Raw genomic sequence first — 27,962 nt, forward strand, 5'->3', positions numbered from 1 at the left:
GTGGTGGTAGACTTCCAAAGTCACTTTGCCTTGTGCAGTTTGATGGCACTGACACTTGCAAAGCTACTTTGCTTCGTTTTGTGAAAAGCACAACAGAATTGAATCATGAACAGAACCCTGCATTGTTTGGCCAGGATGTGCTGGTCTCTTTCTTTCACATGTTAGAGGCCACTGAAAAGGGAATGAAAAACATTCTGCCAGTGTCAGCCAATGAGAAGAAAGCGGTGGTGGGCAGGACGTGGCCTATAACGGGTCAAGAGGGAGTGTTCTCACCCTGATCGCTGCTTTCTGTGGGCGAGTCTTCGTGGCGCAGGTAGAACTTCACCTCTTGCTTTCTGGGGCCCCATTTCTGCAAGTGCTCATACATCATGTGGTCAAAGGGGATGGGTCGCTCTGGAGAGGGGAAAACATAAGACAGGGCATTAAAACAACAAACCATGCACTCTGATATTAGAAAGGTCATAAAGATCATGTTTTGTTCCTCAGGGGAAAAAAGCTGGTAAAAAGACGAAGGGGTAGTGTGTTCACATGAGAGCAGGAGTGAGACGCTCTCATACTGAGGAGAGTGTTATTCCAATGTTACTCACTGTAACACAGGAACAGACATAGTGGGATCAAGAGAACTAGGAAATTGAATCAAACGTGGCATCCAGCCAGAGGAATGTGGCGGGGCTGGGTGGGCAACAGAGACATAAATGGGGGAAAACAACATTTTGGACATTGCTAACAGGTGGAGGGACATCTGGAAGCCTGGCAGCCACCCACAGTGGGATGGGATAACACTACACACAATAATAGAAGAAAGTATGAAAGTTGAGAATATAAGAGAAGCACACAGGGACGTTTACAAAAAAAAGTGAGAGCAGGCCAATTTAACCTTCTATGAAACCTAGAGTCAAAAGCTTTAGCTAAATACCCAAAACAACAGAAGAATATTAAACTCCTCATATGTGCAAAGTATTAGGCCTATTGTTTCAGACTACCAGCTTTTTAGGACAGGAAATGTTTATAACTAGATTTTCCGAAGAAAAAGTTACTGACCCATGTAAAAGTCACAGCCATGATTGCTAGGATGCTGCGGGTGGCCGTCATGGTTTTTCTAAAACAGTTGCTAGCCGGCTGCTTGATAGTCTAGCTCAATAGAGACCACTCCCATATAAGTCTACATAATATTTTTGCTCCTGGATTTGTGTTGGGTTCTTTTTGCATAATAATACCTATGAATATTTAGCTTATTGTTAGATTTTTTTAATTTATTTTTTTAAAGGGTTAGTTCAGCAAGAAAAAAGAAAGAAAACTCTGTCATGTTAGCTTACTCTAAAGTTGTTTCAATACAAACCTGTATGAATTTCGTTCAACTTCTAAACACACATCAACATATTTTTAAATGAAACCTGAGAGATTTCGGTCCTTCCATCAAAAGTCCACATTACCAAAACTGATGCAAAATATTTAAATACCTAATTAATGTTTATTAGTAATTAGTAAGGTAGTTTAGGTTTTGTGTAGGATTAAGGGTTGTAGAATATGGTCATGCAGTATAAGGCATTATTATGTGCTTTATAAGTACTAATGAACAGCCAATATCCTAGTAATATGCATGCTAATAAGCAACTAGTTAATAGTGAGAATTGGACCCTAAACTAGTGTTACCCAGAATTAAATTTTTTTCACATGAAAAACTTCTTTAATTGTATTTAATAAATCAATTCATTATGCCAAATAAATACAACTTATCAATAACTACTGATATTCCAAAATATGTATTTTGAGATATAAAAATCTTATAGAAAATCCTGGACAGCTGATAACCACAAGAAAAGATTTGGTGAGGCAAAATATCCACTTAGTACCCAGACAGTAATGATGCATCATATGTGATCCATCACCTGCTGTAAAAACTGGGCCCATCACGATTTCAATGACAGATGCACTTCAAGATGAAAGGACACAGGGCTGATGGAAGGGCTTTTGAAAGGAGGCTCCCTGAGCAAAGATAACATTTCTGCCACACAGCTGTTTATACAAATCACTATCATCAAGAGAAAATGGAAAAATGAAAAAAAACAAGCACACAGCTGTCAGAACAGAAATAGCAGTTATGTCTGAAAGGACAAAGTGAGTGTTTTTCCTTTGCTCCCAGATTCCTCAAAATAATGAGCATGTGTGTCTTTGTGAGAGTAAAAGAACTAAATGTTTTGTACTTTGAGAAATTATTTCAAGTAATGCTGAGTGCTCCCCATTGTCAATATTTTTCACCATTTAGTTTAAGAAATGTCAATGAAAGACAAACTTATATCCTCCAACAGTGATTGCTTGGAAATACCCTGCATTTACTTGCTACAAACGGCTAAGGACAAGAGGGAGGGACTCAAAGAATCTCACCATTTCCACGCCAGACTTCAGCCAGGTGGCAGCCGCTTTCTCCCGGTTCCTTACAGAACTCCACCACATCACGACAAGTTGTCTCCGGAGTGATGGGCACCTCCGTCAGGGCCTGCTCCCCATCACTCAAATACACAGTTAAAATCATCTAGAAGAGAAAAAGAGAAAGACAATATTTTGAATATTTCATACCCAAGAGAAAGGCAGGGATTCTCACTGAGCCATAAGACCACTAGGGGGCAGTGCCATTGCTCAAACAACTTAAATAACATTAGTCATTAAGAACTTTACCTCTTGAGAAGTTGCATACGGGAAGATATACAACAAAAACACACATTGAGTTCAGAGTCTATTAATGATTTCTAGTACCTCCCCTCAGCTATAACTCACTCTGATAGAGGGAAACGCCTGGGCCAGTTAGCTTGACAGTGACTGACAGGTGTGGTGGGCTGATTAGTGCTGCTGTAAGTGAAGTGTGACAGGTGGATGGTTTGGTGCAAAATAAGAGAGACTCTAGAGACCCGTTAGATTTATGTATTTAGATGGATTTTATTTATTTACTATGCTACATATGACATGATCTGTATATGTTTTTTATTATAATTTATATATATTATGTTAATGATTTGCAACATTGTGATACAGAGTCATGCTAATAAAGCTTATTTGAAATTGAAAAATTGAGAGGGCAAGCAAGAAAGGCAGAAAGGAAGATCAAGAAAGTGGATGATATAGACATCATTACTTCCCAATTGTGGAGATGAGATCATGATCATCTACTGTCGGCAATTTAGTACTGCACTGCCATTTTATACTTCAAACGTGTCACTGTGCAGCTTGGCAGAGAGCAGCTGACAGATTCATTACGTCATCCATCAAGCAAACATCCCGACTGGTCACAACAGAGGTCTGTGATATGGCCAGTATCTCACACACACATGACATTTCTCAAGACTAAAGTGTCGCAATACCTGACATAACTATAATGAGAAGCAAGTCTGACCTTTGTGTGGTGCAGAGTCATAAGAGAGGATTGAGTATGTCCAAGACAACTCGATAAATGGGTGTTTCTTCAACTATGGGCACTTTTGGCCCTAAGGACTTAAAGCAGTGAGAGTGTAAATAGTGTTTTAGGAGTTTACTTTATTGCATTTGCCACCGTCCAAGGTCCAAAAGTGTATGTACAAGCACATATGTCAGAGCATAATTCTGTCAAGTCGGTTACCATTTCCATTATTTCTCAAATGATGTATTGTGCTTAATAACACTTAGTAAAAGATTATACTTATTTTGAGGACTGAACTGTCGCCCGTCTTATGGCTAATTTCATAGCTACTTGATGCATCATATACACAATTAACTATTATTGTTATATTTAGCATTATTCGACAATTACAGTTTGATTGGAAATGACAAATATTCTGTTCACAAAGAAATGGTTTTACTTTTTTCACAAGTCACATCTGTGTGAAAGTACATTTAAGTAAATTATTTTCACACGATAAATTGTCGAAGGGATTATGTTTTAATTCATCATTTTAGAATAGATTTTTAATGGATATTTTAAGGACACTATTAGTCAAAGGTTTAAGAAATTTACACTTTTTGAACAAGAATCCATAAAAATCCAAAAATGACAGCAAAAACTTGATACAAAAGATTTTTTTTTATATCCCTTTTGAACTTTCTATTCATTAAAGGATACTGGAAAAAACACATACACACTTCACAAAGCAAAAAGGGTTTTAATAAAAAGCAACCTATAGGGACATAAAGGGCCCAAAAGTAAAGAAAAATGTTTTTTTTTGTGTGTGTATTTTGTGAAGTCAGCTGGCAGAGCTTCTCTTAAAGAAGTACTACTTCACCGCTGGCAAAATGGGCCTTCAATAAAACTTGGCTGTCTATACAGTAGAAAGGAAAAACATTTTTGAAAAAATTGAAATGATGCTACCTGACTAGAGAAAACAGAGAAAAAAAGGATGTTGTCTTCCCTTTTGCCAAATGGGTAGGAAAACTTCAACACCCATAATGCACTGGGCAAGGCATGTTGTCGTCCAAGGCCACTCCCACCAGTCTGCTATGGATACGCTGAGTCAAATAGGACCTTACTTTAGTAGGAAATACTTCTCAGTGAACTTTTAGTCCTAATGGTGTCAACCTGTATTGTTCCCGGGCACATGAGTTCATAGAGTAAATGTTTAGCAGGAGTGAGTTACTTTCGGTTTCCAGTGAAGGATTCAGTGCATTGTAGGCAGTGGCTAAATACTGCAAAGAATCATAAATATGGAGAGAATCAATCAATCTGAAATGTTATCAGTCTGTTTCTGAACAATCTGTTTGAAGTTAACATTTCAAACTGGATGACCATGAATGCAGTGTTTTAGGCCAAACATAGGGGGGAAATTGGAAGCAAAATGCTGAAAGAAAAAGCCATTGCGTACAGGTAAGAAAGCGGTTACCATAGCATTCCATTTTTACCATAAGATTGTACGTTTTCATAAACTTACCCTTACAACAACTGTTCTCTTAAAAGATTCCGATCACGATTTAAAAACCCATGCAATCTTATTCCTAACTGACAACGATTCACCTGGGTCTATTAAACCTTTGAGAAAAATCACACCGGAACATTCCGATCTGTGTTGACGCTGCCGCTGACCCAGACAGCTTCACAAACAGTATCATTATTTCTGTTACAAATATTTAAATAATCACAGAAGTACTGGGATAAAAGCTTATAGTTCAGATATAAACAGTGATCTCTACGGAAACGAAAATAACAGTCTTATCGATTAAAATCGATGACTTAAAAATATGTATTTGTCATTGAATCAATAGTTGAAGACATTCTTTCAAAAACACTAAATTCAACCAGTAATGAAATTAGTAAAACGTTTATGAGTGAGTCATTGAAAGAATTTTTTTTTTTTAAATCGGTTTGAATGATTCAAATTAAACATTTTTAAATGGATGGCAGCAATTAACATTTTGTCTCAACCTCTAGTAAATTGCATGTTATTTTTGTTTATTTGTCTGTTCAGAACCGTGGGAGAACCTTGATCTCTATTTGAAACAAAAAAAAAATCGTGATTTACAATTCATCCACAATCGTCCATCGCTCTAATTGAGAGCATACGAGAACATTGTTCATTTACATATACTACCGACATTGTTAACAATGCAAAGCGGGTTGAAAATCGGCCAAGTTACACTTTATCAAAGTTACCAAGTTACGTTTTATCAAATATCTCTAAAATCCCAAACAAGCGAAGGCATCAATCCTTAATTATGGTACAATAATAAAGCATACACATTCTGTGGCTCACACACACCAGCAAATATACAACAGATGAAACCTAGGAGTAAGTGTGGGGTGCGCAACTGTGCATGGCCATCATTGATTTAGTCTCAATGATTGCTAGTTGGGTTGGTTAAGAATACTCTTCTACCAGTATTAGTGCACTAATGAATACTCTAACTTCACACCATAAGTGTGTCTGTGACGCGCAAGTCTTACAACCCATGTAAATCCACTCTTCCTAAAGCATCCAGACAGGCAAGCCCAACATTACTTTCTCTTGAATGGAGGGCAGTTCAAAACACAGGTATGTGGGAGAGGAAAGAGCTCTTGCACTGAAGAAAAGCTGTCAGATGCAGAAACACCACTCACATTCTTTTGTGCATGAAGTTGAAAGGAACAATTGGATTTGGTCAGTTTCAATGAACTCTGTCTGGTAAATCACTAGGAAAGAAACATTTGGGCCACACACAAGTTTTTTTGAAATATCAAAATGACTCTTTTGTGTATTTACTCAACAATGGATTCTGTGTGGCGCAACACTAGAATGGAAATATGTAGGCCGTGCACAAAGAATGTGTGTGTAGGACAAAAAAGGTGCAAACTTAAACTGCAGGGAGAATAAAACAAGTTCAAATGGGTCCAAGTAACTTGCTGAAAAGCTGGATAATCTCAGGAAAGAAGGACTGTGTATTGCCAAGAATCTGCCGATACGATATGCATCACAATAAAGGGGTTACAATAATATATTGCAATAACTATCTATCTTCTTCTATCTACAGTATAAATTACAGGAACGTCTGTCTGTCTGTGTGTGTGTGTGTGTGTGTGTGTGTGTGTGTGTGTGTGTGTGTGTGTGTGTGTGTGTGTGTGTGTGTGTGTGTGTGTGTGTGTGTGTGTGTGTGTGTGTGTGTGTGTGTGTGTGTGTGTGTCTGTTATTCGCATATCTCTCGAAATCGATTGATTTCAAACTTGACAGGTGTCTTGCTACAGGCACAAGTAAGTGCAGTGCCAAGTTTGATGCTGTTTGGATTAGAAATGCAAACCATATTGGTAAATATATATCAGTAAAAGAAGCACACATTGGCTTTTGCCGCTCTAGCCGCTGGCCACTCCCCTTCTCACACTGCACACTACTAAGTGAGAACAGCGCAAGACCAGCTGCTTTGGCAGCTACAATGCATATTTTTGTGGGTCTGAGTTGTATTTTACAAAGTAGCACTACTTGGACTGTCTTTGACTTTGAATAAACAAACGACAATTCCCGAATTTAAGGACGTTTCAGAATCCCATCCCACACATGCAAAGCACAACCAGCTACAGACAACATGCGGCAGACAGAGCGTGGATAACATTCTGTTGCGCTTAATGTATCGTTTTCTCAGAGTTCAATGTGTAGCTGTTCCAGCCAAGGTCTGAGCCTCCCCTGAATCGTCGTGCTTATTCATTTTGTGGATGTTAAATGAATCTGTAAGTCAGCTACACTGTTTAATTCTAAATGTTATACTTTGGTAAATTGTAAATGGACTGCATTTATATAGCGCTTTCAACAGACCCATGGCCACCAAAGCACTTTACATATTGCCTCACATTCACCCATTCATTAACTCATTCTTGCTCATGGACACCTCGACACTTGGTCAGATGGAACCGGGGATGGAACCACCAAACGTCCGGTTTGTAGACAATCTACATGAAACCACTGAGCCACTGCCGGCAAATTTTATTCTTAGCGTTATCTCAGAGTTTAGGCTACTGTGACAACAATTACTAAAAACACACACAAAAACAGACTTTGCACTAGTTGTAAGAAAGGCAATATATTTCTTGATTTTTAGGGAAGAGGATCTAATTTTATAACAACTGTCATGAACACACCACAATATGCGCATATGCATAACTGAATTTGCATTTATATCACTAATCACTATTTTGTGCAATCTAAGTAAAGAGAATATATGGTGTATATTTAAATAAGTTTGTTTATATTCTTGGATCCTGCTTTAAAGGTTAACATTATAGCAGTTTATTTCTCATACATTTAACATCTGAAAGTGCATAGTCCACTCCATGAGTGCATGCATGGCAGTTTTTTTTATATTTAATACTTTAAAGCTACTTGCTTTAAAACATCTACATCTTTTATGCTATATAAGTAAATGTGCCTTCAATGGAGTGCTGAATTGCAAACCCAGCTCGATCTGCCGGCGATTTGATTTCGCCCTGCAGCTCAGGCTGGAAACCTGTAAATTTTTCTATCCTGCTTCCGTTGCAAATCTCTGGGGACCAATCACAAACTGGCTTATCCACCTGGCACGCTATTGGTGGGTTTAACACAATGACGATAGAGAAGCGACCGTCAATCCAATTCCTTTTAACCTCTCGACGATGCTCAATGGCTTCTTTAGTTTAGCAAACAAATCGCTTGAGTGGGTGTAAATACCACTCACTTTCATGTTTTTTTCTTTGCACAACCTGCAAAAATCGCTCGATGCCATTGTTGCTTCTGCAAACCGCTGATGAATGCTACAAACCAACACTTTGTTGACACGTTTCCTGCCTGGAGTTTTCGCATCGCTCTACAAATGCAAAGTACGTCACCCGGATCGTTGGTCTGATTGGTTGAAGGACTATCCAATTGCGTACAGAGCAATTTGAACTATGCCAGCCGATCACGCCTCTTGTGCAGTAGAAAATACAGAGCAGACTCCCCAGACTAAATTTCAATGTTAAAAGATTGAGCTTGGTCTGGTGATAGACAGACTAGGTTTCTTTATAGAAGGAGCCAAAATGAGTCCACACTTTTGCTCTGTACACCATGGCAAGAGCTGGTATAATTCTATCATCTTGTCAGCTGGATTTGCTAAAGTTAACGTAAGCGATGCACCCTTGCACTTCCCCGCGTCACAGTTTACATTCTGAAATAACACTGCCATCTAGCGTTTGGCTTTAAACCGAACACAAAAGCTACTGAGATAAATCTTGAATGTAAACAAACAAATAAAAAATATATATATTTTATAAATATATAAATATATAATCGATAGTGTTTGAGAATTTATACAGTATCGCAGAACATATTGCAATATCACAATATTTTCCTACACCCCTAGAGGAAACTGCAGAATCTACAGCCTAAAAGAAAAAAAATTCAAAGTCGGTTTGCAACTCTAGACTCAATGTAAAATGACGGTCACAAAATGGTACAAAATAAATACATGACTATTGCACTGTCCTCCCTGCATGTAAAAACCAACATACCAGTCTAGCTTGATTCACAAACAAATGGCGATTAATTAATATTTGACTCACTCACTGCCTGGATATTTAACAAAGTGTAATTAAACCGTTGTATTAAATGGCATTTTAATAAAAAAAAATGTTTAAAATGAACGTACGATGAGGGTATAAATAAATGAATGGAGGATTCAGTTAGGACCAAAAGAGAGGTGCTTCAAAAAACAATTTTGTAAAAAACACCAATCAGCAATGAGAAGGCATTACAAAAGATTTTTTAAACAGTGTGTGAGAGAGAAACACACTTTTGTTCAGCTCATTTATAAATTCACCATGCCTGACAGATAACGTAAGGTTTGTCATTATGTCAAGGCCTCAAGCAGTGCAGAGAAGCACTAGAGACAAACAACGCATGACCGCACTTTTGCATTCACAGTACGCACTGTCACTGCATCAAACAGAATGACATGTTTATCGGAGCACCGGCACCCACCGCAGCCAACTTCTGCTGAAGTTACGCAGACAAGGCACTAGATAGTCTCAATGAGGAATGAAAGGGATTTTAGTAAACAATATGAGCATGCAGAATTTAAAATGATTTCCAATGTTCTGCTTATTTATTTATTTTAAAATATTTGGTAAAATAATAATAGTTTAGTAGGCTACTCATGCACAGCTCAGTGAAACACATTTAACTATATTTAAATCCATTCCACAATAATTCCCTCTAGGGCTGTTCATTTCATATTTTTCCCTAAAGACAACCGGAACTCGTTAACCAATCATTAACCGTTAACCTATAATATTATGTTACATTAGAATAAAATAAAATAGAATGAATAAGTGTCTGTGACTATTTAAAAATACCTAAATTAGTTTTCCAGGGGTTTAGTTTTTCATGCACAAATAGCAGCAACAACAGGGCATGAGGATTCACACATCGTCATGGCATGCACCTACAGCACTTCTGTGAACAGAGAAAAACAGAATAAAAGCATATGCTTTAAGTATAGGGAACGTTTTTGATCGGTAACGGTTCAGACCACATGTGATTCGCAGATTGATTGCAAAGTTTAACCATCACAGAATGTAAGTTTATAATTTGTATGCATTTTAAGTACTGTCAGTATAAACATTAAGCGCAACAGCACTGGAACTCACGCTGTTTTCTGTGCACGCACCAGAGCCGAATTCAGTTATTTCTCTTCTTTTGAGCTTAAACGAACAAAATGATGTCAAAATGCCTGTCTCTGCGAATATCCTTGTGAACACAGTCGGTTATGCGTTAAGAAAACATCAACAATGTTAAACAAACAACAAAAGAGAATGAGAAAATCACTTTTGTAGCTTTAACAAAGATAAATTGTATTTATTATATTTATACAGTGAAGACTATACAGTGTTATTTTACATTTGATTATTCAATGTCTGCCTGAATACTGTTAGATTTACCTGAAAAACAAATACGATATGAGCATTCCTTGAAGGACTGAAATCATGATTAGAAAAATTGAGTCATATGGTTTTTGTACAGTGAAAACAACAATCATGTGAGTTGAGTCAGAGTTCAAAATCTTTCAAGCTAAGATAGGATCTGTTATCCAAGTAAGATCAATAGACATGCAGAAATCCTCGTCACAGTCAGTGTGAAGACCATCAGTTCTTGGCTGTTGACAGTATGACACAAAAGAAAGTTCTAGTATTTTGTCCTCAGATCAGCTCATTTTCAGGATTACATTCACTCTAAATTATGCACCCATCCACCCCTCATTGAAAATAAATAGTGTCCTAGAAGGTAACTTTTTAAAAGTGCCCTGATTAAAACAATTTTCAATATCAAAAAAATAAAATAAAAAATAACTAGGAATCACAGAAAACACGAAGATGAATCTTTTTTTTTAATTAATTTAATGTAAGTGGCAATTGAAAGCCTAAAGTTGATAATAATATAGGCCTACCTAATGTAGGCCTACTGACGGTAACAAAGTTGCACTGTTGAGGCTCCCGCAGTTATTTATAACATATTATACAGTTAAGAAACATCACACGACTGAGTGCTGTTTTCCTGAATACCATCACAATTGAAACCGAGACACTGATTTCATAACAGTTCAATAAACAAATAGTTAAAATTAAGTCAGTCACTTACATTTTAGACGCAATGACTGTTTTTGTTCTGTTTCAGCGGCGAAAAATAGTTCCAAACAAAGATAACAGCAGAACCATAGCGCATCTCACAGGAACACTCAGACAGCCATGTTTCATTACTGAATGATTCTGCGTTTTGAACGAAATGGTTGAATCAAAGATTCAATTACCCATTCATAAACTGCCTCATTCTGAATAAATCAGCCGTCTGAACAAATCATTTGAATGAATGACTCAATGACTCGCTCATTAAGACGGTCGCCTGCCACCACCTACTGGCACCACCTTCTTTTCAACATTCCTCATATGAATATTCAAAAAATATTTAAAACAATCTCATTTAATACAGTTGTAATTTTTCAATGTAAATTATTTAATTTGATTGGTAACAGCCTAGTGTCTTATTATTCTAATTGAATGTATTGATCAAATTTAAGAATTGGAAAAGAAAGATGGGGCATTTAATAAAATTAGGGGAAAAAGAGTGTTTTCCAACAGTGATGTAATGAAACATGGACAATTTAAGTTTGAAGGGAGTAAAGCATTAAGATTAAGGAAATGTAATTTTGCCAAAAAAAGAACTTTTGTTTTAAATAAATGTTATTTTTAAATCAGCCTACTTAAGTGTGATATGTTACCATATTATCATGCTTAACACTGAGAATTTTAATAATTGTAATGTGATGATCAGATGCAGATATCAGGTATGCAGATATACAGATGCAGGATTATTTAATTTTAACAGCGGATTCAGGTGACTCAAAGTGCACCACATTCATTAATTTATCTTTAAAATGTACACAATTTTCCTCAGGGGGATCATGCCCACAGACCCCGCTAGAGGTACCGAGCTCCACCCACAAACACACTGTGGGAAACACACAAGGCTATAAGATGGTCAACAAAAAATACAAATTTAATTATCATATTACAGTACATGATCAGGGTTTTACCACCTCTGCCAAGTTTTGAGCCAGGAAAAACCCTGTTTTACCAAGCAGCTCCCAGTGCTATACTTCCGTTACCACCACCACTAAAACCTCTGCTTTGTCTCTCCACTTTTGTTGTGTAAATCAAATAGTTAAAATGAACTTTATTCTTGTGGTAATGTCAATCTGGACAATGATAACCACTAAATATCAACTTATTCTTCTAAAGTTATGCATAGTACATCAACTTTTAAGCTCTAGTCCGGCAACATTAACATCAGCAGCCTTCTTTTAGCATGTGTGTAAAGGAGAGATCTGCTCAAGTAAACCTCCAGCCTACTGGTTTCAAATCCCATTTAAAATGTCTTCAAATGGTGAATACCAAATCTGATTTCACTTGAAATACTCAAGCATGTCAAAAATATCACAACATTGCAGCAATCCAGCAAAGCTGAACGTCACAGTTCATAATCTTGTTCTCTTGAAAAGTTAATAAAAGATACCTTGAAAAACAGAACTCGTCCTCTTCCTTTCAGTAGAGTGGAAGGCAGCATATGTAATAATGTCCAGACAGTCAAAGCTTACTTGATTAATCTGAACAATGAAAATGAATGATGACTGCTTCTGCCAGTAAACATGATCCCAAAATCTTTTCAGGCCCCACAACACCCCCTGCCACTATCTTAATATAGCCAATCAGATCCATTAAGCAAAATGACAAAGCCTAGCAGACAGAGATGGAGAACCGAAACCAATTACTGCCTTGACACAGTGCATGAAACATGCAAGAGATTGTTACTTTTTGGCAGTAAAACTAGACTACATTTCTATGATTAAAGTTATAGTAGTACTATATGTTCTATACAATACTGTCAGTAAAAATTTTGGTTTAATACAGAAAGTAGCCCATATGTTGCTGCTACTTAGTAGAATTACCATAAAATTGTCACTCCATTAACATATATGCAACTTCAAATGTTGCTTGGACTGACATTACTTACTACTACCTCAACTACTTGCGACAAAGATTTCATGAAAACACAAAAATGACTTTGTTGTCCAACCGTACTTGAGAGGCACAGGTTGGTATTAACAAGCTCCCCCTCTCATCTCCAAGAAGGACATCTATTTGCATCACCTTTCCCAACTTAGATGCAGTCCGTCTTCTCCTGGCCTCTCTCTTGAACTGCCGGGCATGCTCCTTGCTCCAGGATTTATCTCCAGGTTTGATAGACAAGCTGACCAGGCCTCGTAGTACAATAGTCACAAACTTCTTCATGACGCATGAATCGCATGTAGCTCTACAGCAAACCCACTCAGAAAAAGTAGCAGGCAAGGGTTCCCTGCATTGGAAAGCCTTCAGTAGTCACGCTAGCTGTGTGACTACTGAGAGCAAGCGAGCGTGTGAGTGAGAGAAAAGGAAAATCAGAGGAAGACGATGGAGGGAGGGTGCTTCTCTCATCAGAACTGTGAAGGGTGCGTCACCAGGTCCCCTCCAGAATAAGGCTCCCTCGAGAAAGCAGAAGACTGCACCCCAGATCGGAGGTGGCTGATGGGTGCATGCCATAAAAGCTGGGACAAAGATCAGATGAGGATGCTAATTGCATTACAGAGTGTTGGGGGGTATTAATGTGCCCTGTAAGAACTGTGAGTGTGAGACGTTACAAACCAACAAAATAGTTCAGAACACAGATTATCCCATGGCTAAACAGGTTACTAACATGAACATATCAGGGAGTATTTATGAGATTACAGAATTGCCCACTTTGAGTTGAATTTGAGTTAAGTCATGCCGAAACTTTATAATTTGGTTGAACTAATTACACAGTACAAGAAATACTCATTTACAAGTATATACAAATAATAACAACTCACTTCGAGTTTAAACTTCAACACACTTCAAGTCTTTGTAAAATTGGACCATTAGTCTGTGCTACACTGACACCAATACATATTTTTTCAGATTTGAGAGTAGAAAGTTTTGTATTATTGATGCTTCCATGTTAAAAGGCCATGAAAAGAAGAAGAGTTGAAACATTAAGTTAAAAATGGAAATGGAAAAATCAAATGAGAGTCGAGTTTTAATAATACATGCTAAAGTAGATTTTAAAACCTGGAATTATACTCCTTTGAGCCATATGAAGCCTTCCAGAGACAGCCACTGTTACAAGGTTGGCTAAATGATTGGCTTAATTATTTTTATTTAGTACTGGCAGATAACTTGGAGAAAAGCATACATCAAAATAAATTAAACTTTATTTTGTTTTAAAGGGATCGTTTTTTCATAGTGACTTGGGTCACTCGTCCATGCCTGTATTGGTTGCTACTTTGATGTGTGTATGAAGAAAAATAAAGCCGTACAGAGGAGATTCTATAATAAAATGAGAATCCAGATTGGCTTGGCTTTTCGGAGATGGCAAGAACTGAGTGCTTTGAAATGTTGTAAAAGCGATGCAGAGATGCAGTTTTTATTTCTCAACAGATGAGTAGGAGATTTTATTGAACAGATAAAATTGCCATAGCTCTCTAACAGAGTTCATTGTAAATCATGATCTATTGCGAGGGGCCATTTCATTATGGTTGTTGTACAACTGTGCTGAAAGTTATTTTCAAAAAAGTAAATTTTATATTAATGGGTTTAGCAACATAAACATCTTCAGCTAGTCAGTTTAAGATCCTTTCCATCTAAACTAGTTATTATCTAAGCCTAGTAGTGAAATGGTTTATGAGCAGTAGGATAACCATATTCGTTTATGACCAGTAGGATAACCATATTCATCCGCAGTCACACAGAGCCAAAAAACAATCAAAACAATTCTTCCGCAAAAAAACAGTTTTGTTTTAACCGAAAAAGGTCACAAAGTTGCATAGTGTACCTTTAAGGGTTAATCAAAAATTAATTTGTCTGCATATGTATAATATGACCTTTACCACGTTCAGTAATCTGAATGCCCCCTCAAAAGAAAAAGGTGGACTTGCATAATGTATGATGACATATTATACATTCATTATCGCTGGCAGCATGAACAGGGTATACGGTTGTACAATTAGGCTATGCCGTAAAATCATAAATGTTGATTATCTTCCTATATTACTTATCTATATTGCAGTTGTTATCATACATGTTATCATTTATGTGGGAATGCCCTGCTATGACAATCTAAGCTACAATGTTTGCTGCAAAAGTATGACAAAAGAAAATTTAATGCAAGACGTAAATGGAGTCCTACCTAATTAACTTTATGGAGAGGGTTGTGCTGTGAAGTGCATGTCTTGAATAAAATCTAGGTGACTAATAGTATGACATTAATGATATAACATTTGAGTCTAGGATACAATATTTGAATCTGGGTAAAAATGCCTGACTTTAAATACCATCGAAAACTGATTAAAAAAACATGTTGATTCCAGTGGCAATAAATATATACCAGGCACTGTTCACTGCAACTATGAGGTTCCTGCAAGACATAGCATGGTGCTTCAAACCACTGTCAATTGTGAAAGACCATTCTTCCACAACTCCATAACTTACCATAACTTCTAAGTCATACCTGTAGGTCTAGTGTTACATAAATAATTCAAGATATTTTAAGATATGTAATAAATGCAAGTGTATTGTCTGGTGCATATCTTGACATTGAAAAAAAGGAGTAAATGGCTTTCATGGGTGCTTAAAAAAAAAAAAAAGTCTGCCTCTCTGGAGAAAGTTCTTGATAAATCATTGGCAGCCCAAAAAAAAAAAACTTTTTAAAAGCACAGAATTGGAGGTGGTTTTTCTTTCAAAGGTTTTAAGAGGACTGTGTCTCTCATACAGTACCTAGACTCCCCAGTCCTCCCAGATTCAAAACTCTTGTGACAGTCACCATTCATACTTGAGGAGCTTCGTCAAATTCTAAGTATGACAGTTAAGTAGGAAAAATTAAGGAAAGGGAATGAATTTGTAATGAGCTCAAATGAGGGAGTAGAGAGGGAGAGAGAAAAAATACAGGGAAGACATGAAACCGCAACAATAGAGGGTATGAAATCAGGCACATATAAATGTCGGGAAACACGATTCCTGGCTGCATGTCAATATACATGGATCTTTGTTAAGTTGTAAGGAACACTATATCGAGTCCAACCTTTAGTTTAAACAGATAATCACTTGTTTTACTCGCGTTTTCGCAGTTTCCTCTATTAAATCCAAATCATGCAGCAGGCTCTTTTGCTACTTAGTCTGACTTTAATTTCTAAATATAATACCAGCGTTGTTATTGTAAACTAAACATTTAAAAATTGTTTTTGTTAAAAGAAATACAATTATTATATTAAATACATAAATTACAGAAAAAATTTGTTTGCCTTGACAACTAACTGAAAAAAAATTAGGGATGCACCGAAATTTTGCTTTACTCATATAGCGTTCACACTCACAAGAAAAGCAAAGTCCGCTCAAATAAAGTGCCGACATGAAACTTCTGTTGTTTCTGTTTGTAATAGCCTTACTGTGCTGTAACATGATGTGTATAGCTGTGGGCAACGCTGGTAAAATAACGCTACCCTCTTGTTCACTTATCTGTTCACATGCTCTGATAATAATAGCTTTGTAGGACAATACATTATTTGGATAATCATCAAAAAATAAATCTTAAATCAGATCATGTTGCATTTAACTGAATAAAGAAAAATATATTGATACTAATATGTTTTCTGTCCAATTTAGTGTTACTTTTCAAAAAATGTGTGGTTATTTTATTGGCTTGTATATATATAATTTTTTTTAATTCAGATTATATAAAATTATTGGATTGAATTAAAAAGTCTAGTACTAAAATTATAATTTTTTTTTTTTTAGAAAAGCCCAATTTAAAAAATAAATGGATAATAATTTGCATCCAGAATTTTCAGTTTCGGCCCAGAATGTTCATTTCGGTGTGTAAAATACTAAAGGTACAAAGAAAATACTAAAATTAAAAGTGGACCAACATTCCACAGGCCACAATCAACAACCTGATCAACTGCGAAGGAGATGTGTTGCACTGCGTGAGGCAAATGGTGGTCTCACCAGATACTGACTGGTTTCCGGACCCTTTGCTTGGAAAAACTACAGCCACGAGAGGGAGAGCGAGATGAGGTTCTGTCTGCTTCAAAGTGCCCCAACAACAGTGCACTAGCAGCTCTCTGCACTGGCCTTCATTGGCTGCCTGAGTCGCACACACAGAAAGGATGAGACTTGACGAGAAGGGCACACTCTCTCGCTGACTGAGGCTGTGACACTGATGCCATTACAGAGCTGCGGGGCAACCCGCCATGCAGGGTAACCTCACAATTCTGACAGCACGTTTATGTGCCATAACATGAAAGCTTATTGGTTGACAACGGTTCTCCAGTAAGAACAGCACTGGTTAGCCCAGCTCAAGAAAGAGTCCAGAAATATAAACATGAATGTGTCTTCATCTCCTACCACAATGAGTCGAAACAAAAATACCTTCTAATAACATCTACAAGACCAGATTTTAAAAGACAATATATACCAAATAGCATCAGAATGAATTATTGTTCAAGGAAACTGCCAGATACCAGGGCACGGTTGAACCAGATGTGCGTAAGTTAGTCTAGCTTTCAAAACAGTTTCGGGTGGCAGCATTCACACTTGATGAACCACCAAATGAACCACAAGTAAAAAATTTTTTTTTTTACTCTGACAGGTGAATGACCAATTTGCTTGCCCAAATGACAAGCAAGATTTTCATTACACGAGAGTAGGTGTTAAAACTTCATGCTGATTTGTACTCGGCATTCTCCAAGATAATCACCAACTAAGACGTAGCTTTACAGTAACCTATGCTTCTCCATCCATGTACGCTTCTTTCCATCTGGTGACGTGAATCTCCTTCTGTCTGGTGTTAATAGCTGCAGTATATTGCGCGTCAGCACACACAAAGGCTGCAACCACAGTGCGGCCCCCCCATAACAACCCTCTAGATTGAGCGGAGTAGGGAACATCTCTAGGGTCTTCAAGTGGGCACCTTCCGTCCTCAGTGTTTCGTCGATTAGCCCACGACACCTCAAGAGGGCTCGACAGTGACTCTGGCGTCCCAGAGTCAACCCCCTCCGTCCCCCACTCAACTCAGCCCAGCTTACTGACCTCTACTTCCCTCTTGCTGCTGAGACCTAACCACAATCTCACAATCTCTCCGCAACCCAACCATACGCGCCAACACGTATGACTAAGGCTGTCGAGCCCCACTGGTGCGTTAATATGCAGTTTCAGTGGCAACGGTTCCGTATGGCATACCACCTACCACAAAACACAATATCTGCCCAACCACCCGTCATTCACGCAATATACACAGGAACGTACTGACTGTAAATACTATACAACCTATACAAATAAACCAACAGTTGCTGCTGAGACCTAACCACAATCTCACAATCTCTCCGCAACCCAACCATACGCGCCAACCCGTTTGACTAAGGCTGTCGAGCCCCACTGGTGCGTTCATATGCAGTTTCAGTGGGAACAGTTCCGTATGGCATACCACCTACCGCAAAACACAATATCTGCCCAACCACCCGTCATTCACGCATTATTCACAGGAACGTAATGACTGTAAATACTATACAACCTATACAAATAAACCAACAGACTCTTCAAGTTTTCAAGAAATCTACGAAACCGTAGCATGGCGGCCTGTACACAGCCAGCTAGAATCTTTCCGTCTCAACCACAGCCAGTTGCTGCTCCTTTCTGCTGCTTCAGATAAGTTCTTTACTGTGTGACGCAACTCTTGGCCACTGAATCCGACGTCTCTGAGGAACCGGGTTGTAGAGTGTGCCACAAAACCTCAACAACCCACTTCCACTGGATAAACCTGGACTCTCCATCCTTCGCTGTTCTGCCTCAGTGGCCAGATGAGCATACTGCAGTTTCTTCCTCTCATATGCCTCATCTACCGCATCCTCCCATGGCACTCTTAACTCTATCAGTTTAACAATGCATGCTGATCCAGACCACAAAACAATATCTGGTCGTAGGTTAGTGGTGGCAATCTCAGGTGGAAAAATAAGCCGTTGATCAAGATCAGCCAGCATCTTCCAGTCCCTAGCAGCTTCCAGATGTCCTGGGCGAGAATTGGTGTTAGCACCTTTTGTTGGTGGCTGCTCGAACTGGGCGGAGAAATATTGTCTTCTGCGTGTAATGTTTTGCTAGAACAGGCGGCAACTTATTGGTCATACTACGCTTGCCTTCCAGTGCTAAAGCCAAACATCGCAATACTTGGTCATGGCGCCAAGTAAACCGATCCTGGCTAAGAGCCACCTTACATCCAGTCAAAATGTGCCTTAATGTGGCAGGTGATGAACACAAAGGACAAGAGGGATCCTCTCCTACCCAGAGGTTTAGGTTCTGCGGTGATGGGAGAACATCATATGTTGACCTAATAAGGAAACTGATCCTACTCTCTTCCATTGACCAAAGGTCTTGCCAGCCCATTTTGCGTTGTTCCACACTCTCCCATCTCATCCACTCTCCCTGCTTGGCCTGGGAAATGGCCTTTATACATCTCATCCTCTCCTCCTGCTTTCGCACCTCGTTGACTACCAGCTTCCTCCTTTGAGCTGGGCCTGCCTTGTGCCATTTAGGAGGAGCTAAACTCAGCCCAAAACCCCCTCTTCCATGCTGTACCTGTCCCACGATATCCCCAATTTGAAGGTCAGCCTTTGCCTCTACTACAGATTTCTTTGCTGACCACTTTCTACCAGTTTTTACCACAGGGGCTGCGCCTACCTTACACATTTGTCGCTTGACTCTGCTAAAGTCATTTCCAGTCTGACCTTGTGCATGTGCAGGGAGTCACAAGGCAGAATGGCAGATTCAGGCACTGTGGATCAGTCCAATGCTGTGAACTCATAATGCTCAGAGTACTGAGATGACACATAATTTTCTCTCCAATAGACATGCTATCTAGCAGAACAGACACAGCGAGTTCAGCTGAGGTTTGTCTGTGGACAACAAAGCTGTCAATTCAAATTTTAAAAATTAAATTAACTCAAGCATGATGAAAGCTTGTTCCATGAGCTTACCGTTTTCAGACAACAATAGTTTTAACTTAAAAACATGTCTTGAGATGCCCGTGTTCTGTTGCATAACATTAACAGATATTTTTACATAACACATTATTATATAATATAACATCATTAGCTAAAACACATATGTGAGTATTTTAAAAGTATTCGTTCATGAATTGTTGATAATGTTTGGCAATAAAAATTAAGTGTTACCAAGAACTAGGTTTTGTCAAGTTAACTCAAAATACTGAAAAAGTGAGTACTTATGTTGTAATATTTTGATCTTTTAAAAACTGCTTGTAACACTTCATAATCCATATAGAACGAAAAATGATTTACCTAACCAGGTCAAAGAAACCGTTATGCTTTCATTGTGAGTCAAGAAAGTAGGCAAGAAAACAAATCCCAAAGCAAAACTGTCAAAAACAACACAATAGAAAAAGGAAGGAGAGAAAAACCTAATTTTAAAAAAAGCTGAGCAATAAGGAGCCGACATCCATACTGCTCATTCTGCTGTATGTTATTTAATTCCTCATGCTGGTGCACTAAAAATGACCAAAATAAAGCAAACCTTTGCAAACACCATGCTCCAATAACTGACTGATTCATTTCTTATCAGACACACCCATTACATAATTTAACAAATTAATGATATTTTGCTGAGTGTGCCTGTCGTGGACAGATGACACACCTGAATCCTTTTCCTATTCTTTATATTCTGTACAGATTATAATACTTTGGATTCTAACTGGAAAAAGTAGATCATACGGGACGGGTATTGGAATACTCATTTCAACATGCGACGATTTGAGGAAAAATAATTATAATTTTGAATAGTATTTAGGATGGAGCGCATGCGAATTGGGACGCAGCACAAGTGCCTGTCTTTATGAATGGGTCATTGAATAATTCACTCAAATGGTTTAAAAACACTGATTTATTTAGTAACGAAACACTGTTGTGTGTTACAACTGAGATGCACAATGGTTCTGCTCTGCTTTGTTTGAAACCATTTTCATAGGCAATGAGTGACATTCAATGTCAGCTTGTACATTCTACAGTTTATATACACCGATCAGGCATAACATTATGACCACTGACAGCTGAAGTGAATAACACTGATTATCTCTTCATCACGGCACCTTTTAGTGGGTGGGATATATAGGCAGCAAGTGAACATTTTGTCCTTATAGTTGATGTGGTCAGTATCTATCAAAAGTGTTCCAGGAAAGCAACAGTGGTGAACCGGCGACAGGGTCATGAGCAGCCAAGGCTCATTGATATAAGTGAGTAAAGGCTGACCCATGTGGTCCAATTCAACAAATGAGGTACTGTAGCTCAAATTGCTCAAGAAGTTAAAGTAGAACTCCGGGCAATTTTTAAGTTAATCTTGATCGTTATATCTTTGTGAGTACTGTCTATAGAAAAACAAACGAACCGGATTGGTGTTTGCAACACGGAGCTGTTCCCGCAAATGCCCAGAGCTCCAACTCAGCTAAAATGGCAGTTATGGGGGCAAAACTGTCTTGAGTGTCTTTGTGCCACTTAACAGACACAAAATGCAATTAAAATGTCTGTCCAACATGAACAGGGCCCTTACATGTGAACAAGATGCGTTTAGCAACTTAGCCATTGTTTAAATTCACCTAAATAGTGTTTTAGATGGCTAGCTGTAGTCTCGCGCTGAAGTTCCGTGGGAACTCAGTTGTAACCAAAGGTAAATAGTTGTGATTGGAAGTCCTGTTCTTTCGGACAGTTCGTTTCAATGAACCGGTTCAAAAAACTCGTTCACCGGTTCTTTTACGCCATCACGCAATGACTTCATTTAGAGTGATGCAATGACGTAAATTCTTTCATCCCGCGGGGATCATCAGTCCTCAGATGATGGGTCCGAAAGAAACAGTTTTCAGTTCAGTGTACTGGTGATTCGAAACTGCAACAATTCTTGAGAATCGCTGTAGCAAAACGGCGCTGATCGCACGCGCGAGAGAGAAATAGCAGTGTGCAGGTGGGAGGAGTGTAGTGTGTGAAGAGTGATGATCGGAGAGTTGCTCACAAGTGAAGAAGAAATGGTTCGCGTTTGTGCCGTTCCGAATTATGGCAACAGAATGCGAAAATACAAGAAATTATTTTCATCGTCTTCCTTTCCATGACCTTGAGATTCTGCATTTGTGGCTAGTTGTACATCAACTTGATGCGCAAACTCCCAAACAAGTACTACGCGCTAAATATTACCGCATTTGCAGCGAACACTTTGACAAGGATGACTACACAGACACAACACAGCGGGCCCCGCTGATTGAAGATAAAAGCGATTCCGTGGACGAAGACGGGTGCAACTACTGTGGAGGTAATGTAAACTGTATTTATCCTTCCATTTGGGCGCTGTGTTGTGTCTGTGTAGTCATCCTTGTACGGCACAAACGCGAAACCATTTCTTCTTCACCTACACACTGCTATTTACCTTTGGCTACAACTGAGTTCCCATGGGACTTCAGCGCGAGACTACAGCTAGTCGTCTAAAGCACTATTTAGGTGAATTTAAACAATGGCTAAGTTGCTAAACGCACCTTGTTCACATGTAAGGGCCCTGTTCATGTTGGACAGACATTTTAATTGCATTTTGTGTCTGTTAAGTGGCACACAGACACTCTTTATGTATATGCCCCATAACTGCCGTTTTAGCTGAGGGGGAGCTCTGAGCATTTGGGGGAACAGCTCCGTGTTGCAAGCACCAATCCGGTTCGTTTGTTTTTCTTTAGACAGTACTCACAAAGATATAACGATCAAGATCAACTTAAAAATTGCCCGGAGATCTCCTTTAATGCTGGTTCTGATAGAAAGGTGTCAGAATACACAGTGCATCGCAGTTTGTTGCGTATGGGGCTGCATAGCCGCAGACCAGTCAGGGTGCCCATGGTGACCCGTCCACTGCCGAAAGCGCCAACAGTGGGCACATGAGCATCTGAACTGGACCACGGAGCAATAGAAGAAGGTGGCCTGGTCTGATGAATTACGTTTTCTTTTACATCACGTGGATGGCCGGTTGTGTGTGCGTTGCTTACCTGGGAACACAAGGCATCAGGATGCACTATGGGAAGAAGGCAAGCCGGCGGAGGCAGTTTGATGCTTTGGGCAATGTTTTGCTGGGAAACCTTGGGTCCTGCCATCCATGTGGATGTTACTTTGACACATACCACCTATCTAAGCATTGTTGCAGACCATGTACACCCTTTCCTGGTAACAGTATTCCCTGGTGGCTGTGGCCTCTTTCAGCAGGATAATCCGCTCTGCCACAAAGCATAAATGGTTCAGGAATGGTTTGAGGAGCACAACAACGAGTTTGAGGTGTTGACTTGGCCTCCAAATTCCTTAGATCTCAATCCAATCGAGCATCTGTGGGATGTGCTGAACAAACAAGTCCGATCCATGGAGGTCCCACCTCGCAACTTACAGGATCTAAAGGATCTGCTGCTAACATCTTGGTGCCAGATTACCACAGCACACCTTCAGGGGTCAAGTGGAGTCCATACCACGACAGGTCAGGGCTGTTTTGGCAGCAAAAGGGGGACCAACACAATATTAGGAAGGTGGTCATAATGTTATGCCTGATTATATATACATATATATAAGCACACCCCTAATTGACAAGATCAAAAAAGAGCACTATTAAGTGTGCAAAATGGTGTCACCGATCTGTACTCTCTTTAAAACTCGATATCAAAATAAAACATCAGAGCTGCTGTGTGTGTTTGCTATTTTGCTTTATTAATATCAGGCATTGCACTGATGTATCAGAGCAGCAAAATTTACCCACAGGAGTTATTAAATGGTGTGGCAGGCAAAGGGAGTAAACAAAAAATTATTTTTTCACAACCAGCACTCTGCCTGCTCACTTAGACAATCCATAGAGACCCTGGCGCAGGTTCTGAAATGCATGAATGACCCTTTTTCCAGCACACTGCTAGCATAGGATACTCTTCAGTAAACAATAGACAATTAAAGTGCTTTATTGTATACACCACAGGAGCGTTTGGGAACAAGTCTCTTGAGTCTGTGCATCTTTGACCTCTACTGAGGTTTGATGAAGTATGCTCTTAGATCTCATCTACTCTGATTCTTGGCTTAGACATTGCTCTAGTTCTCTTGATACAAATAGCCACTAGGCAGTACATATGTAGGCATTTCCCATCATGCATCTGAATTCCCAGCATGATAGATCAATCTAGGTCATGGAGGATGTCTCTTGCGATCCAAATGGCATGTAGGCTCTTCATCACAGTCTTAAATTGAGAGTCCTGTACGGTTTCTAAGAGGCTGACTATGGGAAACAGCTTTCTCACAGTTCATTCAAGTAGACTGGAGATGTCTATTATTCTAGAGAAGACAAAGAATAAGTGCTCTTCTTCCACTGCCTCCAGGTACACTGGGCGTGCCAAATATTTGGTCCTCTCATATTGGATAGCTGGTAAGTAAATACATCCATGAGGCACTGCACTGCTTCAAGTTATTGACACTTTAGAACAATAAAGAAAAATGCATGAATGAGAAAACGGGACAAGCTTGATGTTAAAAAGAGTTAAGAGCAAGAAGACGCCAAAAAAAACCTCAAAGCGATGCTAGCGCTGTCTAACACACCTGATGCGTGCAAAGTGCACTCGAAGCATCAGAAAGCCACAATAGCATGCTGTCCACAATTCAGTTCTCTATCGCATTTATTGCGCTTAACTGGTCAAATACACACAGAATAATGTAAAAATTTACATATTGGCAAGTATTCCGTGCCTTAAGTGAAAGTAAACAAAATCAATGACAGAATGAATGTGATTGATAACATAATTATTCTTCATTATGCTCATGCCCTCAAATAGGCTAGATGTCAAATGAGTGTGATGTGTGTCAAGGAAACTTTTTTCACCATCAGAGTTTGAGGCAGTTGAGGGGAATAACTTTAATTTGGCTTGATCCTTGTATCAATGTTGTGAACACCTCTCTCATCTTGTTTAAATTAATAAATGGAACTTAACATTATTTGTTTTATGTTCTGTCATCTTTTTTTCAATTACTTTTCCTGTTGTTTTAGTTTTTTGCTATCGTATCATTTCACTATTATCATCAAGATATTTTAGTCAGGTATCATATCAAAGTCATAATTTTGCTATCTTGACAATACTATTCTTCATAACTCACTCTGTGTAGCAGGTATTTGCACACCTGTTAGCCCCTGGTTTTACATACAGAGTCAAGCAGGCATAAACATATAGGACCATAATCTAATGTACAGCTCTAAACTTATGCTGAACTCAACCACACCCTGCTGAGAGTTTGCCGTTTACTCCTCATTTGTCTGTTTCCATGGCTGTCAGCCAATTGCAGCACAGGCAGCTTAGCGGCTGTAGCTAACATTAACAATGCCAACATCAGCATAGGGAGAAGGTGTAGGGGCTTCATGCAGGAAACCAAACCTAACATCCTTTGTTTGAAAGCAGCTGCGGATCTAATCATGCTTTCAACAGTAAACAATTGAGGCTAGAGTTTAAATCAATAAGTAGAAAATGAATGGTGTGGTACCTAAAAGCCGATTTTGCAATTAAGCTAAAAGCAAACCAATCAAATATTCTGACAAATAGCCTGTAAAAAGTAAATTAGGCAGTCCAAAGTAGACAATCCACATTACTTTAAAAAAACATAAGAATTTGCAATAAAAAATGTGCCATTTCAATAGGAGTCCTTGCGAAATTATGAAAATTTTCCCAACATATATATTTTACATAGGGTTCTAGTAAGTCGTGAATTTGCTGCATTGACCAACAGAAAGCTATTTGATTTGAAAATAACTTGTGATATACAAATACACACACAAAATGATATATCGGTAACACTTTACAATAAGGTTAATTAGTTAACAGTTAATGTATTAACTAACAATGAGCAATACATTTGTTACAGTATTTATTAATCTTTGTTAATGTTCTAAAGTACAAATACAGCTGTTCATTGTTTGTTCATGTTAGTTCACAGTGCATTAACTAATGTTAACAAATACAACCTTAGATTTTGATATCAGTAAATGTCGAAATTAATTTTTAATAAGATTAATAAATGCTGAAGAAGTATTGTTCATTATTAATTCATGTTAAGGTAATACATGTTAACAAATGAACATTATTGTAAAGTGTCACCGATATATCTTACCTTTTAAGCAATATGCATAGGCTTACACACCATGAGTAAGCAAGGTTTGGGTTAATCAAACGAGAGTTCAGGGTTTGACGGGAATAGAACCTTGCTTTCTAATACCCTCTGGGACAATGAGTGCATTTCATGGCCATCATAACAGTTGATGAAACTTCTGTTAAAAACAACATTACAATCATATACCACTCACAAAAGCACAGTTGAGCCCAAAGAGTATACTTCTCTTGTACGGGTTCTGCTCCAGCTCGCAGACAGCCTGTACAGAATTTATCATTAGTCTAGAGTTGCATGATTAATCGTTAAAAGATCACAATCTCGATTCAAACACCAATGTAGTCTACACAACCTTTGACATTGAAGATCACAGCGGAACATTCAAATCTGCTTTTATACTACCTCAGACCCTGAGAGAGAGCAGTTGTCATGTATAGGTATGAAACAGCTTAACAAACAGTCTTTTCAACCACACAGTATCATTATTTCTGTTGCAAGAATTAAAATGTTCACAGAAGTTCTGGCATAAAAGTTTATAGTTCAGATATAAACACTGATGTCTACAGAATTGATCATAATAGAGCAAATTAGTAACTTGACACCTCAAATAAAGATTGTATCAATTACACCATTATAGGGGGTGAGAAATGACAAACTGCAACAATTAACATTTTGTCAGAACCTCTAACAAATGAAATGTTATTTTGTTTAGTTGTCTATTCAGAATCATGGGGAAAACGTGATCTCTATTTTAAACAAAAAACATGATTGACAATTTATCCCGAATCGTGCAGCTCTATCACAGTCCACTAATGTGGACTACATGCAGCTTGATTTTTGTGTCCATGTGGACTTGTGCATGGACAACAACGCATATGCAAGTCATGCGCTTGAAAAGAAAGGTCAATTAGATCATCAATCTGTCTGCATGGCCAATGGAGTACACTTTGAAAGGCTTGTGCGCTCAACTGTGTGATAACATGAAAAAAGTATACCTGAGCCTTGAGAGTCCTCCTACTGTTGAAAAGACCAGGTCCTTCAAAACAAATGAGTGCTTTTTTCACTTTATAGGCAGGCACTAGGATACTGAGATTAGGCTCCACCCACTATCAATACCTACTTATATCTACGAGGAAGGCTCTATAATCCAAATCAACTTGCAACCAATACAATTCCTTCTATGCTACAGGAATACATGATCTTATCCACATGTCAAAGGACATCAATCATAACAATCTGTGCTTTCTGCTAAAACGTTCTGCTTGAGAACTGGCCACATCAGGGAGAAAGACGTAAACATGTGCATAATATGAGTTTGACATGGTGCTTGTGTTACTACGACATGTACATGTAATTATTGCATTTTGATTTGTCAGTGGAATTAGAAAGAAACAAACAAACAGGTGGAACCTGTGGTAGGTAGTGATTACTTGCGCTGTGATAAACTAATAATTAGGCTACTCAGATGATCAACATCTGTAGATTAGGCAGCAAAAGACAAAATCAAGGTCACAAAATACTATTTTGTAGATAAACGTAAAACAATGTAGATTAAATGTGCGTAACAAAGTTAATGTTTAACGATACAGTGCTTCCTTTAGAGTTAATATGTGATCTCAGAGTAATTCACCTGCCAGGTCTTAGAGGTTGTGACAACCCAAAGATTTTCTGTGAAGCAGTTTTGAAACAAATGAGATAATGTAAAGCGAGAAACAGATACAAAT

At 38.5% G+C, this 27,962-nt stretch overlaps 1 protein-coding gene across 12 annotated transcripts in view; it reads right to left on the bottom strand.

Moving 5' to 3' along the window:
• Nucleotides 1-27,962, bottom strand: part of ppp1r13bb (protein phosphatase 1, regulatory subunit 13Bb) — a 59,994-nt gene that overhangs the window by 30,067 nt on the left and 1,965 nt on the right. For 9 of the 12 annotated variants that reach the window (XM_077220011.1, XM_077220017.1, XM_077220012.1 and 6 more), the window contains exons 3-4: nucleotides 2,386-2,533; nucleotides 274-393 (exon numbers count right to left, since the gene is read on the bottom strand). In XM_077220011.1, the coding sequence (XP_077076126.1) occupies nucleotides 274-393; nucleotides 2,386-2,533 (268 nt within the window). Of the gene's footprint in view, nucleotides 1-273; nucleotides 394-2,385; nucleotides 2,534-9,787; nucleotides 9,888-23,111; nucleotides 23,595-27,962 lie in introns of those variants that run through there. The other 3 variants (XM_077220018.1, XM_077220013.1, XM_077220020.1) reach the window with 2 other exon arrangements.

Source organism: Siphateles boraxobius, unplaced genomic scaffold (genome assembly GCF_051911475.1).
Source record: "Siphateles boraxobius isolate OS27281-9 unplaced genomic scaffold, OSU_SipBor_1 8, whole genome shotgun sequence".
Classification (NCBI taxonomy): Eukaryota; Metazoa; Chordata; class Actinopteri; order Cypriniformes; family Leuciscidae; genus Siphateles; species Siphateles boraxobius.